Source organism: Sus scrofa, chromosome 9 (assembly GCF_000003025.6).
Source record: "Sus scrofa isolate TJ Tabasco breed Duroc chromosome 9, Sscrofa11.1, whole genome shotgun sequence".
Lineage (NCBI taxonomy): Eukaryota > Metazoa > Chordata > Mammalia > Artiodactyla > Suidae > Sus > Sus scrofa.
Genome location: NC_010451.4, coordinates 44,624,480 through 44,640,383, shown reverse-complemented (window position 1 = coordinate 44,640,383; position 15,904 = coordinate 44,624,480). Strand labels below are relative to the sequence as shown.

Sequence of the window (15,904 nt, the reverse complement as noted above, 5' to 3'; positions counted from 1 at the left end):
AGGGTTAGATTTTTTTTTTCCTCAATCAGTCTCATTTTATCCATTTGGAGCAGAGGGGCTAGAACAACACTGAGGCTTCTGGAGGCTTTCAGTAAGCAAGGCATCTGGTCAGACAGCACGTGAGCACCAGGGTTCAAATCTGCGTACATGAGCCTTAAGAAAATGGACTAGAGGCTGAGCCAAATCAAAGCAGGATGGCCTTAGAGCAATAGCAGCTTCCTAGATGGTTTTATATTGTATTTGAAAACAGCCCTAGGCAAGAATATCGTAATTTCAAGGCCAAACTAAACAGCATCTTACCTACAATCTGCTCCCCCCAGAGGAATTGCAAGGTGAGGGGGACAGACCATTTCTGCATAATATACATACTTTCATTTACGAACATTGGAATACAGACTTTCTATACACACATTACCTATATAATAAAAATGTACATGGCATGAGTATATGTCACTGTATAAATATAGAGTTTTAGAAATCTTGAACCCGCGCTTCCTGTTCACATCAGTTTCTCCTCTTCTTTCTCCCCAGTCAGGTCCGTCATTTAAGAGTTGGACAAAAGGGACAAGTGTCATTTGTGTTGGTCTGGGCCCAGAATTTGATACACTGGAAAGAAAGAAAGACATACCTCAGGTTGATCTGGAAAGATGAAGGGAGGGGGGGAAAGAGTGCCATTAACGTGCGACACGTCTAAGGAATGTTCGTGAAGTCAGAAAAGCTCACGGTGGGGGACTGAGGGCTGGGCCACTGGCTCCAAAAGAGTCCTCAGAGCAAGTGAACCTGTTCTTTTACAGAAAACATTAAAAATCAGCTAATAATAATAATTTGTATGAAGCTGCTTTCTGTTGACTATTTAGGCTTGCTCCTTCTTATGATCCATTTAGGCTGAGATGAGCTTTCCAATTCCTAATACCCATTGCCCTCAAATCTTACTCCACATTTTCCCTTCGTGAAAATTTAGATAGAAATTCAGTTTCCACCTCTTAGAAAAAGAAAATGAACAAAAACAAGACAGTAAATCTCCCTGGTGCTAAGAGATTTAACTCTGGCTAGTACCATAACATGAGAGAAAAACAACTTGTCAGTTTTCACAGATAACCTCCAAGAGGCCAGCCTTCAGACTATTTTGTTAATGGAGTTACTAATCTCATATTCAGGTTCCCTATTCCATTCCTCTCACCTAAGCGGAGTCTCTTGGCAATGGGACTCTGAAACAACTGTTAGATATGTATGGCTTATTATCAATTTTCCAAGATAGTGACTATCAGTGTTCTAGTGTGATCTATTTATCCACTCCAGTCCCCTATAGGGAATGGGGTAGAAAGAAGATCCTAGCTGCCAGTATTCTGAATTCTGCTGAGGTTTAGGCCACAATTTACTGAAAACTTTATGTTTAGATACTAATGATGAGCATTAACACTGTAAATGTTCCAGAAAATTAAATTATCTCAGCTGTCAAAAAGATTGGAAAATGAGGACAGCATGTAGCACCCACCTCCTTGTGCAGCACGTGGGTACATGCCATTGGATGCAGCTCACTGGGCTGGACAAGTTTCTGGCACATGAGACACAGCTTACAGGTGGCTGGAGCCTGCAGAGCAGAGGAGGGATGATCAAGAGAGTAAGGAATGTCTGGGTCTCCTTGCCTTTTATGCCCATGATTTCATCTACGATTTCCATGTAAAAAAAAGATTTTTATGGAGTTCCTGTCGTGGCTCAGTGGTTAATGAATCCGACTAGGAACCATGAGGTTGCGGGTTCGATCCCTGCCCTTGCTCAGTGGGTTAAGGATTCGGCGTTGCCGTGAGCTGTGGTGTAGGTCGCAGACGCGGCTCGGATCCTGTGTTGCTGTGGCTCTGGTGTAGGCTGGCAGCTACAGCTCCGATCAGCCCCCTAGCCTGGGAACCTCCATATGCCATGGGTGTGGCCCCTAGAAAAGACAAAAAATATATATATATATATATTTTTACACCAAAACAAAGAAAAGTTCAAATACAGAGTACCTGCATTTCCCCAGCTGGGGCTGTCAGCAACTCAGCTGAGGAGATGATGGTTTCGCCTATAAACCCACTCCCGCCTCACCTCCAGCTTCTCTACATCCCAGTTTTCAAAGAAAAGAGTCTTACATGTGAAGACCTCCCAGGATATGAAACTTGGGCAGAAGGCAAGAACATTGGGGTACTGATTTGGGCCAATGGAGCAGGGAACAAGGCCCGGATCCGACCAAGTGGCTGTGGGCAGAAACGTTGTCAGCGTAAGGGAGGAACGTCTGAGTAACAGGGCATTTAACAAAGGAAGTCATTCATTTCCCAGCCCAGCAAAGGAAGAAAGCAGACTACATACCCTGGCTGCACTGCTGCCTCCCACCCCCAATTTTTCTGAACACTGCCTCTTCCCCAACATCTCAGGGTCTGAGTTCTCCCCCAAGGAGCTTTTCTCACCTGAGTACTTGCTGCCACCCGCTCATGCTCTGCCAGCCGTGCAGCTACCAACTGGATCAGTTCCTCCATGGTTAGACCTGCCATGGTGGTACGTGCTGTCTTGATTTGCTGAAGGATGTTGGTCATCTGGGCCCTAAGAAAGAAAAATGTTGTAGGGGGAGATTCTATGCTATACTCATGGGGAACACCTATGAAACCTCTCCTAGTTTAACCCATAAACATTTCTCTGAAAAACACTGTTTAAATGAATTCTGAAAGATACTTACTTATTGCATTGTGGGAACCGGGTCAGCAGCTTCTCCAGAATCTTCTCCAGTTTGTCTACTGGTTGGGGCCGGGGAGTTTCAGTAGAAGCCTTAACACCACCCAGGCCTGGGGGAGGTGGGATGGAGGCGGCGGGGGGCACATGTGGACCATGGGGCCCGACAAGGGAACCCAAGCCAGGGCTGTTTCTCCCATGGGAGCCAGGAAGGGGTGGGGAAGGCTGGTTGGGCTGGGAAAGGGCAGGGTTCAGGATTGGGAAAGACAAGGAACGGGGATCTGCACTGGGCATAACCATGGGCATTGTGACCTGCCCAATGGAGAAGGGCATCCGAGGAGCCAGAGAGGGATTGGGTTGAAACACCTGAAGCATGAAGTCTGTCTGCAGAGGGGAAGAGGAGGAAAACAGGAGAGAGAGAAAGAAAACCAAAGTTTAGGAAACTGGAGCAGAGATCAATGAGCAACTCTTTCTTGTACCAAATAAGGATGGTCCCAGTATCTTCATAAGAAGACCAAGTGAGTGAATTCCCATTGTGGCTCAGCAGTAATGAACCCAGCTAGTATCCATGAGGATGCGGGTTCTATCCCTAGCCTCAATCAGTGGGTTAAGGATCTGGTGTTGCCGTGAACTGTGGTGCAGGTTGCAGACATGGCTTGTATCCCAAGTTGCTGTGGCTGTGGTGCAGGCTGGCAGCTGTAGCTCTGATTTGACCCCTAGCCTGGGAACTTCCATGTGCCACGGGTGTGGCACTAAAAAAGAAAAAAAAAAGACCAAGTGAAAGACTCTAGACTCTACCACCAACACAAAAAGCCAGACTCCCCAAAGCTAGCAGTCTTACCTCTGACGGGGGTGGAGGCAAAGTGGGAGTAGGGATCTGAGGAAGGCTGCTCAGCTTGGCTCCGTTCCTCACTAGCTGGATATGACTATTAAACTGGTCCTAGACAAGCGAGAAAAGCAGGAATTATCCCTTACTGCTGAGCAGAGCAAGCCTCTATATAAAGAGAGCAGCATCTTGTATCAGGAAAACAAGGGGAGCGCCAGGACAGGCCCTGAGTGGCAATGGTCCTCCCCTGTGGCCAGAAGTGTGTAAGCACAGGTTAATTCTGACCCGATGACCACCCATCACTACACTTACCCGAACATTCTTTTTCATTATTCGAACTCCATTCAGTCTTGTCTCCCATTCCTGTTTGGAACGAACTGTCTCTAGTGTCGGGGGAGTTGACCTTTTAAGGAACCAACAGTTAATGTAAAGAATTAAAGAAAGCCTAGCTCCTAACTCTCTGATATAGCAGAATAGCAGCTGGCTAATACGCTTGGAGAGAAGAGGTTGGAACAAGTGCAGGAGAAGGCCAAGGTTCTAAATTATTTGCCTCACTTCAACTCCAACATCTTGCAATGCAAATGTTAGAGAAAGAGAACCAACCACAGAGAGGGGGTTCTTGTCTGGCTGAAAAATGCCACAGGGGTCCTCCAGATTTCATGGCAGAAAGGGAAAACATGACTGCAGAAAAATCAAATCTCCATAGACATTTGTTATGCTTGACAGCATAAGAGATATTGTTTATCAAACTGGAAATAATACAATAAAAAGTGCAAAACTAAAAAACTATAAAAGGGATGAGCCAGAGAGTGAGAAAGTTTAGAATATGGGATGAGAAATCACTGAACAAATTACCATCACACAGGGATGACTTCCTATGAAGACAGAAGAAGTGCCAGACTAGCTAGCCTAGGGTTTCAAAAACCTAAAAAAGATCCCCCCCTCCAAACACAAAGCTGCAGAGTCATTAAAACCCGAGAATTGGAATGTACTTACTTGAGGTAAGTAAGGTGCAGTTCTGCCTCTTTTTCTGCTTCTTCTAGTTTCAATACCAGCAACTCTTTCCGACTCTCTAGTGATAAAATCTAAGAAAACCACACACATACCCACACAAATAATTTATTAATTCCACATACACAAAGCTATCCCTTGGATCGTTAAAACGATGCTTAGTGGCTCTAAGGTATAATACTTAAATAGCTTAGTGGTATAATACTATACCAAAAGTATATATACCATCCGGAAGCCCAAAATCAAGGACTTCAAGATAGTGGCTCTTCTCACCTCTGCCTTCCAGGCCCGTTCTGTCTCCTCCATAATGTTCCGATTTATTTCGCCATCCTGATTCTTGAGTCTATCCAGTTCCATTTCCCACACTTCTCTATAAGATAGGAAACCAAGAACAAGGCTAAGGGAAGAAAGACAAGCTTGCTAAGGGACACCAACGCAAAAGTAAAACCCAAAATTGGTCTTCCAGGGAGTTCCCGTTGTGGCTCAGCAGGTTGAGAACCTGATTAGTATCCGTGAGGATGCAGGTTCAATCCATGGCCTCTATCAGTGGCTTAAGGATCCAGCACTGCCACAAGCTATGGTGTACGTAGGATGCAGGTGTGACTCGGATCCTGCGTTACTATGGCTGTGGCACAGGCCAACAGCTGCAGCTCTGATTCAACCCCTTGCCAAAGAACTTCCATATGCTGCAGGTGCAGCCCTAAAAAGGGGGGAAAAAAAGAGAGCAAAAAGTGGGCTACCAGGTATGTTTGAGGAAGTGTTACTCTAGGTATTAATTACAGATATAAACAAATAAAGTTTCAAGTCATTTGAAATTGCATAAATACCCTGTATTTGAGAGTAAAAATGTTCACATCTCCACTTGCTAAAATAAAATTATCCAGAGCAGGAAAAAATGTGTACTTAGGACCAAAACCCACTGAAGGCAGAATGTTCTATGTTCAAGGAGGGCTCAAGTTACGGCATTCCTCTTACTTCTTCTGTCTTTTAGTATGGGTACTGAGGAATGCAGATAATACTTAGCTCTACTGCAGCAACCACTAATTCACTACTAACCACACATATACTGCCTTACCGATTTTCATATTTCCTCAGCTACAGTAAACATTCTTCCAAAGAAAAAAATGTTCTCAGAGTTCCCGTAGTGGTGCAGTGGTTAACGAATCCAACTAGGAACCATGAGGTTGCGGGTTCGATCCTTGCTCAGTGGGTTAAGGATCCAGCGTTGCCGTGAGCTGTGGTGTAGGTCGCAGACGCGGCTCGGATCCCGAGTTGCTGTGGCTGTGGCGCAGGCTGGCAGCTACAGCTCCAATTAGACCCCTAGCCTGGGAACCTCCATATGCCACGGGAAGCAGCCCAAGAAATGGCAAAAAAAAAAAAAAAAAAAAAGTTCTCGTCATACCTCAGGACTTCTTTCCATCCATTTCCTTCATTCTTACACCAGCTCCCAGCCCATCCCCAGAGTGTGAATAGGGTGACCGACTGTAGGACAGAGGGACTTCCCAGGACATGGGATGGGTGATCACTCTACTCAGGACTGAAGATATCAATAAAGGAACAGAGCCAGCAAAACAATTTCCCTGTGTTACACTTGATTGTAATGTAATCAGCTATATGGCTAAAAGCAACAGGATTACCCAGATCAGTGGGCAGAATAGTATGGAAATGTAGAAATTATTTTTATTTATTTTTTTTTTTCTTTTTGCGATGCAATCTGATACTTCTTATTCTATTTTACTTCATTTTGCTACTTTTTTTTTTGTCTTTTTGCCTTTTCTAGGGCCGCTCCCACGGCATATGGAGATTCCCAGGCTAGGGGTCCAATCGGAGCTGCAGCCCCTGGCCTACGCCAGAGCCACAGCAACTCGGGATCCGAGCCACGTCTGCAACCTACACCGCAGCTCACGGCAATGCTGGATCGTTAACCCACTGAGAAAGGGCAGGAATCGAACCTGCGACCTCGTGGTTCCTAGTCAGATTCGTTAACCACTGCGCCATGACGGGAACTCCTTTATTTATTTTTAAAAAGGATTTTTAAAATTTTATTTAATTAGTCTATTTATTTTAAAAAAGAATTTTTAAAAGGTGAAAATAAGAAAAGCTTGGGAAGGATTATATCTTAAGACAAGTGTTCCCACTTCTCTACAGTAAGAAAAACAATTTCATTCATCTTCTGGTTGTTTAGTAATCTTAAATAGACAAAAGGGAACAATTCACTTAACATAGGTGTTTGAGATCCCTTTTTTCCATTTCCTGATTCTCCACACATCCCTGGCTCTCTACTTCATAAAGTATAGGGGTTTGTGTGTCTGTCTGTCTGCCTGTCTGCACGTGCGTGCACGAACATGCATGTGTCTAACATACACTCATTTATTGATTCACTCACAGATTAACATCAGTCTGCTCCTCTGCTGACAAAGTCCTCATGTAATAGATACAACCAGGAGGGCATATGCTTCCTTAATCTCCAGGTATTATCCTCCTCAAATAAACTTCCTGCCAGAGGAAGAATTCTCTAATAGTTCTTTAGAAAAAGGTTTATAGGAAGATGTATTTTCCTAATATAACACATATTCCTCAAGTGAAAAAAAAAAATGAGGAGTCAGAATCCTCTTACCATAAAAATATGTGGAATATGTTGTGGGGTCAATCAATGATCTAGTTGACCGACTAGTTAGTCTCCAACAATGAGATACTTGTAGGAAAACATGACAGCTGTCTTCTGTGAATGATGTTATTCTTAAAGATTGTCTCTAACTTTATTAAACACATTTGTCAACTACAGATAAGACTTATATTAGAAGAGTCTTTTGCCATGTCCATGGCGAACATCCCACCAATTCACACACACACAAATCTTTTCCTTTGGGCATCTGGCAACTTTTATCTCACTGGGATCCAACAAGGTAAAGGAAACTACAAACTCAACAAAAATGGTTAAGGAATTCTTAAACAGTCATAAAAATGGTCGGCCTCATCAAATGTTGCCTTGCCTGGAACATCCGTATCAGATTTCACTTCACTAAGGGGTCCTAGCTGTAACCTATGCTATGGAAAAAAAAAACTTGAAACTTGCTATGCAAGTTGGATAGGAGTTCCCGTCATGGCGCAGTGGTTAACGAATCCGACTAGGAACCATGAGGTTGCGGGTTCGATCCCTGCCCTTGCTCAGTGGGTTAACGATCCGGCGTTGCCATGAGCTGTGGTGTAGGTTGCAGATGCGGCTCGGATCCCGCGTTGCTATGGCTCTGGCATAGGCCGGTGGCTACAGCTCCGATTCAACCCCTAGCCTGGGAACCTCCATATGCCGCGGGAGCGGCCCAAGAAATAGCAAAAAGACAAAAAAAAAAAAAAAAAAAAAAAAAAAAAAAAAAATCCTTGATAAAAGAGAAACCACTGAGTATGTTTTAACTCTTTATTTTATTTTTATTTTTGGCTGCACCTGCAGAAGTTCCCAGACAAGGATTGAAACAGTATCACAGCAGTGACAACGCCAGATCCTTAGCCCACTAGGCCACCAGGAAAACTCCTGTTTTAACTCTTTTTTTCTTTCCTTTTTTTTTTTTTTTTTTTTTTTTTTTTGGTCTTTTTAGGGCCACACCCCTGGCATATGGAGGTTCCCAGGCTAAGGGTTGAATCAGAGCTGTAGACGCTGGCCTACACCACAGCCACAGCAATGCCAGATCTGAGCCATGTCTGCGACCTTCACAGACATGGCAATGCCGGATCCTTGACCCACTGAGTAAGGCCAGAGATCAAACCTGTGTCCTCATGGACACTAGTCAGATTCTTTTCTGCTAAGTCATGACAGGAACTCCTGTTTTAACTCTTTAAATGCTTGGTCTCATTTCTTTCAAGTTCCAAGCTTCTGCTATTTTGCATAGCAAGTTTCAGGGATCAATGAATGGTTCAAATGAATAAATCCTACCAGACAGTACAAGTCTGACTTGTTGCAGTCCCCAATATGTTTGCATAATTTAAAAAATTAATTTTGCTTTTGACCATGTGAATTATACAAATTATGAAAAGTTCAGAATACACAAAACAGAATCTAATATAGAGGTCTCCACTCTTCTACTTACTGACTGTGTGACCCCTGACAAGTTACTTAATCTTTCTCAACCCCAGTTTTTCCATCTGAAAAATGAGTAGGACCTACATCATGGGACTGATGGGAGAGTTCACTGAGAAAACACACATAAAGAATTTAAAATAGTGCCTAACACTATTATAAACAGTGGGAAGCATCCAAATATTTTTAAAGTACTGTTTAAAATTCCACTTCCTACAACTCATCTACTCACACACACACACAAAAAAATTCTTATACTACTTTCCAATATAAATCCATTATATATGCTTTTCAAACAAAAACTGATTTTTTAATCTTTTTCATACTAATGTGTTTTTTTCATATCATTAAGTATTCTTCAAAAATGTGATTTTAAAATAATTATCCATTGTACATATATCCTATTATTTATTTAGGTATTCTCTCCAGTTACTTTCAATTTCACAATTATAAATATTATAGTGAGCATCTGTGCACAGGTACTAACACAGGTTCATGATAAAAGTAATGTGTTTAGGTTTGAGAGGAAGCTACTTACAGCAATTAAGAAAGAACACAGCTTCTGGAGTCAAAGTAAGCTCACAGTCCAAATCCAGACCCTATCACTATCTATGCAACCTCTGGCAAGTTACTTAACTTTTCTGTACCTCCTGAAGCAAAATGGAGATAATGAGATAGTCTACCTCTCATATAGCGCCATTATCTGGATTAGGAAGAGGTAATATATACAAAATACCTAGAACCGTCTCTGGCTTATAGTAAGAACTTAAAAAATGTTAGTTATCATTTGGATGTTAGAACATCTTCCTTCGGAGAAACTAAAATATATGAATACATTTTTTTCTATCACAAGTGGTGGTGGCAATTGGGTGATTTTAATGGAGAGAAGCAGATTCCAAGAATCTTATAAAATAGTTTGACAGAGATAGAACTAAAAATTAAGATGCTGAGTACTCAGCCCAAATACTTTCCTTTCAGAAAATATTATACTTTAAACATGGCAAAAGGAAACAACAAACATGCTGGATGAGTTAATATTAAATAAGGGTTGGCTGTCCTGAATTTAAGGTAGGTTATGAAATCCTTTTCTCTGAACTGAAGCTAATATAAACCAGTATAAAATGAATGAGATCAGACATAAACAGAAAAACTTTACCCTGAGATGCACTGCAAATTTATTACTTATGGGGCAAGAATTCTTCCTTGATTCAATTTAACTCAACATCTACTGAGCAGCCTACAATGTGCTAGGCATTTCTGCTAAAAGCTGGGGATATAAAGATGCCTAGTTCCTGCCCACAAGCAGCTCACAATTCAGTAATTTTCCAAGTGAACAAATGGAACAGGAAATACTAGGCAGATGAAATAGCATGTGCAAAGGCCACAGAAAGAGCACCAAGCTAAGGAAACAGTCCAGTTCAGCAGCAATGGGTACATAAGTGGTCTGGGCTGGGGATACAAATGAAAGTGCCACGAGCATAGAAATAGCTGGGGAAACTGGACAGCTACATATAAATCAATGAAACCAAAAGACACCCACACAACGCACAAAAATAAACTCAAAATGGTTTAGACTTAAACATAAGACAAGACATCATAAAACTCCTATAAGAGAACACAGGCAAAATGTTCTGACATCAACCTTACAAACATTTTCCTAGGTCAGTCTCCCAAGGCAACAGAAATAAAAATAAAAATAAACCAATGGGACTTAATCAAACTTAAAACCTTTTGCACAGCAAAGGAAACCATTAAAAAAACAAAAAACAAAAAAAAAAGACAACCTAGAGAATGGGAGAAAATAGTTTCAAATGATAAAACTAACAAGGGCCTAATCTCTAAAATATACAAATTTATACAACTTAACAGCAAAAAAACCAACCCAATTGAAAAATGGGCGGAAGACCCGAACAGACATTTCTCCAAAGAAGACATCAGATGGCCAACAGACACATAAAAAAATGCTCAACATCACAAATTATTAGAGAAATGCAAATCAAAACTATAATGAGGTACCACCTTACACCAGTCAGAATGGCCATAATTAACAAGTCAACAAATAACATATGCTAGACAGGGTGTGGAGAAAAGGCTACCCTCCTTCACTGTTGGTGGGACTGGAAATTGGTAAAACCACCATGGAAAACAGTATAGAGGCTCTTCAGAAAACTAAATATAGAACTACCATATGACCTGGCAATCCCACTCCTGGGTATATACCTGGGCAAAACTTTCACTGAAAAAGATGCATGCACCCTTATGTTCACTGCAGCACTATTCACAATAGCCAAGACATGGAAACAAACTAAATGTCCATCGACAAATGAATGGACTGAGAAGATGTGGTATATAAACATAATGGAATACTACCCAGCCATAACAAAGAACCAAACAATGCCATTTGCAGCCACATGGATGGAACTAGAGACTCTCATACTAAGCAAAGTAAGTCAGAAAGAGAAAGGCAAATACCATATGATATCACATATCTGGAATCTAATACATGGCACAAATGAACCTATCTACAGAAAAGAAACACACTCACAGACTTGGAGTACAGACTTGTGGTTGTGGAGGAGGAGGCAGTGGGATGGACTGGGAGTTTGGGGTTAGAAGATGCAAACTATGCATTTGAAGTGGATAAGCAATGAGATCCTACTGTATAGCACAGAGAGCTGTACCTAGTCACCTGTGATGGAGCATGACGGAGGATAACGTGAGAAAAACAATGTGTGTGTATATATGAATGATGAATGACTGGGTCAGTTTGCTGTACAGCAGAAATTGACAGAACATTGTAAATCAACTATAACAGAAAAAAATAAATATCTTAAAAAAAAAAAAAGAAAAAGAAATAGCAGTAGAAGCTATTAGAAATAATAGCTTATGGAAGAAATAATTAGAACAGCAGTTTGCAAAACACAGTTCATGATCCCCAAAATCCTGTGAGGGCCCAGACTATGAAGCAAAACTAATTTCTTCTTTTTTAAAAAATTAATTAATAAGTAAATAATGCAGCACATAGACGTTCTCAAGCAGCAATCAGATCTGCACCATAGCAGCGACCTGAGCCACAGCAGTGATAACGCCAGATCCTTAACCCACTGCACCATCAGGGAATTCCCAAAACTAATTTCATAAAAACAAATTTATTTGCCCTTTTCACTCTCATTCTTACATGAGTCTGCAGTGGAGTTTTCCTGAGGCTACACAACATGTAATGATATCATCACTCTGATGGCTAGTGGAATATATGCTTCTATATTCTTAAGTTTTCTAGCATTCTCTAAGGCAGTAGATTTATGGTATAATTTTTTTCCTTCTCAGTACTTCTATTGTGCTCTTGCAGCTATCTTTAGTTATACTTGCTATAATCTCCATAATCTCACTATTGTTCAATAAATCATTACTGTAAAATTTCAAAGTTCTCCACACATCTAGGTGGAAACAAGTACTTTCTGCTATTTTGCTTTACAACAATACATTTCATAGTTTTTGAAAACTCTTCTCAATTTTTAAATTATATCTAAAATTATTACATTCAAATTCAATTTTTTCTAAAATGAAATTTGTAATTTCTCTTATATTTAGGAATGAATCACTGACTCAAAACAGAGATATTAAAGGACTTACTTTCTTACCCACAGCTGCAATACATACACTTAGAGATATTAAAATAGATGCAACTGGCCTGGAGTTATCTGACTCATGGAAAGAATCTACTCCAAAAAAACTGGACAAAATTGTAAATGAGAAACCAAAGTAGGACAAGAGCCATCTTCCTCTTGACTTTATAGATGTTAATAATTTCTTACTATATTTTAAGTAACAGAATATTTTCTAATTATATTATGCCAGTTAAGTTACAGTGACATTTTGCAACCAATCATTTGGAGTTTAAAGAAAAAGTAGCTGAATATTTTCAATGTAGATGTGATGAATTCTTTACAATTCTTAAAACTGTTAGCACCTTTCAAGTTAGAAATGAAAAAGCCACTGAAGCATCTTAGGGGAAGTTACTGTACTTCATTAACTAGAGAAGCATGACCTGGTACAGGTGACACTGCCTACTGAATGAAGTCAGTAAAAGAAATCACAGCAGTGCTGCTTTTTATGATAAATAGTAATTCATCAAATTAAAGATTTTGCTGCAAATCTGAAGGCTTATTTAATATCTCATTTGCAGAATTATAATTTTACTGTACAATTAGACTGTACAGATGAATAAGACTAGACCTGCTATTTTGTTTCTATTCATGTAGTACTGTCACCAACTACTCATTGAAGATGATGTCGTGTATGAATTCTTGGCAACAAACACAAGGCATGCTGACCTAAGCCAAGATGAATAACTCTTCTGAATCTCACGGTTTATCTTAGAGCAATGGTTGACACTTATACTGCACTTACTAGTATGAAAATTATAGCAGCTACAAATATTGGCAGCATACACAAATGAAAGCAGTGGCATCAAATTACACTACTGGCCACTGTATTCTTTATTGCCACACACTGGCAGCTGTGGGGGAAGGGCAGTTTTACTTCAGGCTGCCCTTGATGAAGCCATCACAAGTAATGACTGTATTAGATCTCAGCCCTTAAAAACACGCCTTTTAAATACTGTTTATAAAATGCTACATTGCAAAGTACAATGGTTGTCTTGAGGAAAAGCACACGTTGAGACTGAGTTGAACCAGCCTCTTTTTTCATGTAACATCATTTTTACTTTAAAAAATAACAGATAATAGTTATTTGAATTTGAGTATTTAGAAGACATGTTCTTGAAAAGAACGAAGTACTCTTGTTATTTCAAAGAAAACAACTGACAGTGTTTGTTGCCAACAGTAACATTTGAGCTTTCAAGCAAAGATTAGAATTTTGTAAAGTCTATACTAGCCATTGGCAGCTTGAAGGCTTCTCATTACTTAAAGATTATTTGATGAGGTCAACAGTGATGTAGGCAAATGGGATTCTTTAAACACTTGGAAGAGTTGCATAACTCTGAACCAGTATTTTCTTTTCTTTTCTTTCCTTTTTTTTTAGGGCCTTACCTGCGGCATATGGAGGTTCCCAGGCTAGAGGTCCAATTGGAGCTACAGCTGCTGGCCAATGCTACAGCCACAGCAATGCAGGATCTGAGCTGTGTCTGCAACCTATACCACAACTCACGGCAACGCTGGGTCCTTAACCCACTGAGCCAGGCCAGGGATTGAACCTGAGTCCTCATGGATGCTAGTCAAATTCGTTAAACACTGAGCCATGACGGGAACTCCATGAACCAGTATTTCTAAATTATCAATGCATTATTTTATCAAATCAACTATGGGGCCCATCTGGAATAAAGATTGGTATAAAAATTATTTTAAGCTGAAGATATTTCAGATTCAACAGATGCAGAAAAAAATGCCTTCTCTGAGCTTCCCTTAACTAAATTCAGCAAGTTCTGGGAAATAAGGCTGTCATAAATTCTCTTCAGGGCAGATCTACTCCCAGAAAAAAGGAATGCAAACAACATCTACCCTACATCTCTTCTTCAGTGGAATTTTATGGCCCTGAAGGAGATGGGAAAAAACCATATAACCATATATATATAAATATTATCACAAACTTTTAACTCCTGCCTGTTCTCCCAAAAGCCCATTTACCTTTCCAAAAAGCCCAGAAAGTACCCTTTCTCCCCCACTTTTAAAAAGCCATTTGTTTTTCCATAAGCCCCAAATTCTAACCAGTCCTTTGAGCTACTCATCACTGAGTTCTCCCGCTGTATGCATGTTGCATGCATAAACTGGGTTTTCTTGTTAATCTGTATTTTGTCAATTTAATTTATAGTCCTCAGAAACTGAACCTACTAAGGTAGAGGGGAAAGTTTTTCCTCCCCTAACAGAAAGATGCATTCAAAGTGCACGTTAAGACAGTGGATTTAATAAAACAGTACAAAAAGTTCATTGATGTGGTTACAGATTCCAAAATGCAATGAAACTTTAAGAGATAAAAACTCTCCAGAGGAGTTCCCGTCGTAGCTCAGTGGTTAACGAATCCGACTAGGAACCACGAGGTTGTGGGTTCGATCCCTGGCCTTGCTCAATGGGTTAAGGATCTGGCACTGCCATAAGTTGTGGTGTAGGTTGCAGACCTGGCTGGGATTCCGCGCAGCTGTGGCTCTGGTGTGGGCCAGCGGCTACAGCTCTGATTAGACCTCTAGCCTGGAAACCTCCATATGCTGCAAGAGCAGCCCAAGAAACAGCAAAAAAAAAAAAAAAAAAAAAAAAAAAAACCTCTCCAGAAAGTGGGCATAGAAGGAATCTCCTCAACACAATAAAAGCCATATAGGACAAACCCACAATTAACATCATTCTCAATGGTGAAAAACTGAAAGCATTTCCACCAAGATGGGGAACAAGATAAGGATGCCCACTTTCAAAACTGTTCTTCATCATAGTATTATAAGTCCTCACACAGCAATCAGAGAAGAAAAAGAAATAAAAGGAATTCAAATTAGAAAAGAAGTCAAATTATCACTATCTGCACATGTCATGACAACGCACTTAGAAAATCCTAAAGATGCTCCCAGAAAACTTAAAGCTCGTCAATGATTGTGGCAGGTAAAGTTGCAAGATACAAAATTAATATGCAGAAATCTATTGCATTTCTATATATTAACAATGAGAGGTCACAAAGAAAAATTAGGGAAACAATTCCATTTACCATCATATCAAAAAGAATAAAATACCTAGGAATAAATCTACCTAAAGTAGGAGTTCCTGCTATGGCTCAGCAGGTTAAGAACCCAAAAGAGTGCTCCTGAGGATGCAGGTTTGATCCCTGGCCTCACTCCTTAGGTTAAGGATCCAGTACTGCCTCAAGCTGCAGCATAAGTTGTAGAGGTAGCTCAGATCCCATGTTGCTGTGGCTGTGATGTAGGCCAGCAGCTGTAGCTCCAATGTGACCCCTAGCCCAGGAATTTCCATATGCTGCAGGTACGGCTGTAAAAATAAAAATAAAATAAAACAACCTAAAGAGACAAAAGACCTGTACTCTGAAAACTATAAGATGCTAATGAAAGAAATCAAAGATGACAAAAACAGAGAGATACACCATGTTCTTGGATTGGAAGAATGAATATTTTCAAAATGACTATATTACCCAAGGCAATCTACAGATTCAATGCAATCCCAATCAAATTACCAAGGACAAATTACCACAGACAGAACTAAAACAAAATATTTTAAAATTTGTATGGAAACACAAAAGAACCCAAATAGCTAAACAATATTAAAAAAGAAAAATGGAACTGG

The 15,904-nt window shown here is 40.3% G+C and overlaps 1 protein-coding gene across 6 annotated transcripts in view; it reads right to left on the bottom strand.

The window, feature by feature from the left end:
- Positions 10-15,904, bottom strand: part of RNF214 (ring finger protein 214) — a 43,395-nt gene continuing 27,500 nt past the window's right edge. For 5 of the 6 annotated variants that reach the window (XM_003129894.5, XM_021062882.1, XM_005667387.3 and 2 more), the window contains 9 exons: positions 4,811-4,907; positions 4,523-4,611; positions 3,839-3,929; positions 3,542-3,640; positions 2,708-3,084; positions 2,442-2,574; positions 2,127-2,231; positions 1,496-1,591; positions 10-606 (listed from right to left, as the gene is read on the bottom strand). In XM_003129894.5, the coding sequence (XP_003129942.1) occupies positions 541-606; positions 1,496-1,591; positions 2,127-2,231; positions 2,442-2,574; positions 2,708-3,084; positions 3,542-3,640; positions 3,839-3,929; positions 4,523-4,611; positions 4,811-4,907 (1,153 nt within the window). In that variant the 3' untranslated portion in view covers positions 10-540. The remainder of the gene's footprint in view (positions 607-1,495; positions 1,592-2,126; positions 2,232-2,441; positions 2,575-2,707; positions 3,085-3,541; positions 3,641-3,838; positions 3,930-4,522; positions 4,612-4,810; positions 4,908-15,904) is intronic. The other variant, XM_013979434.2, reaches the window with a different exon arrangement.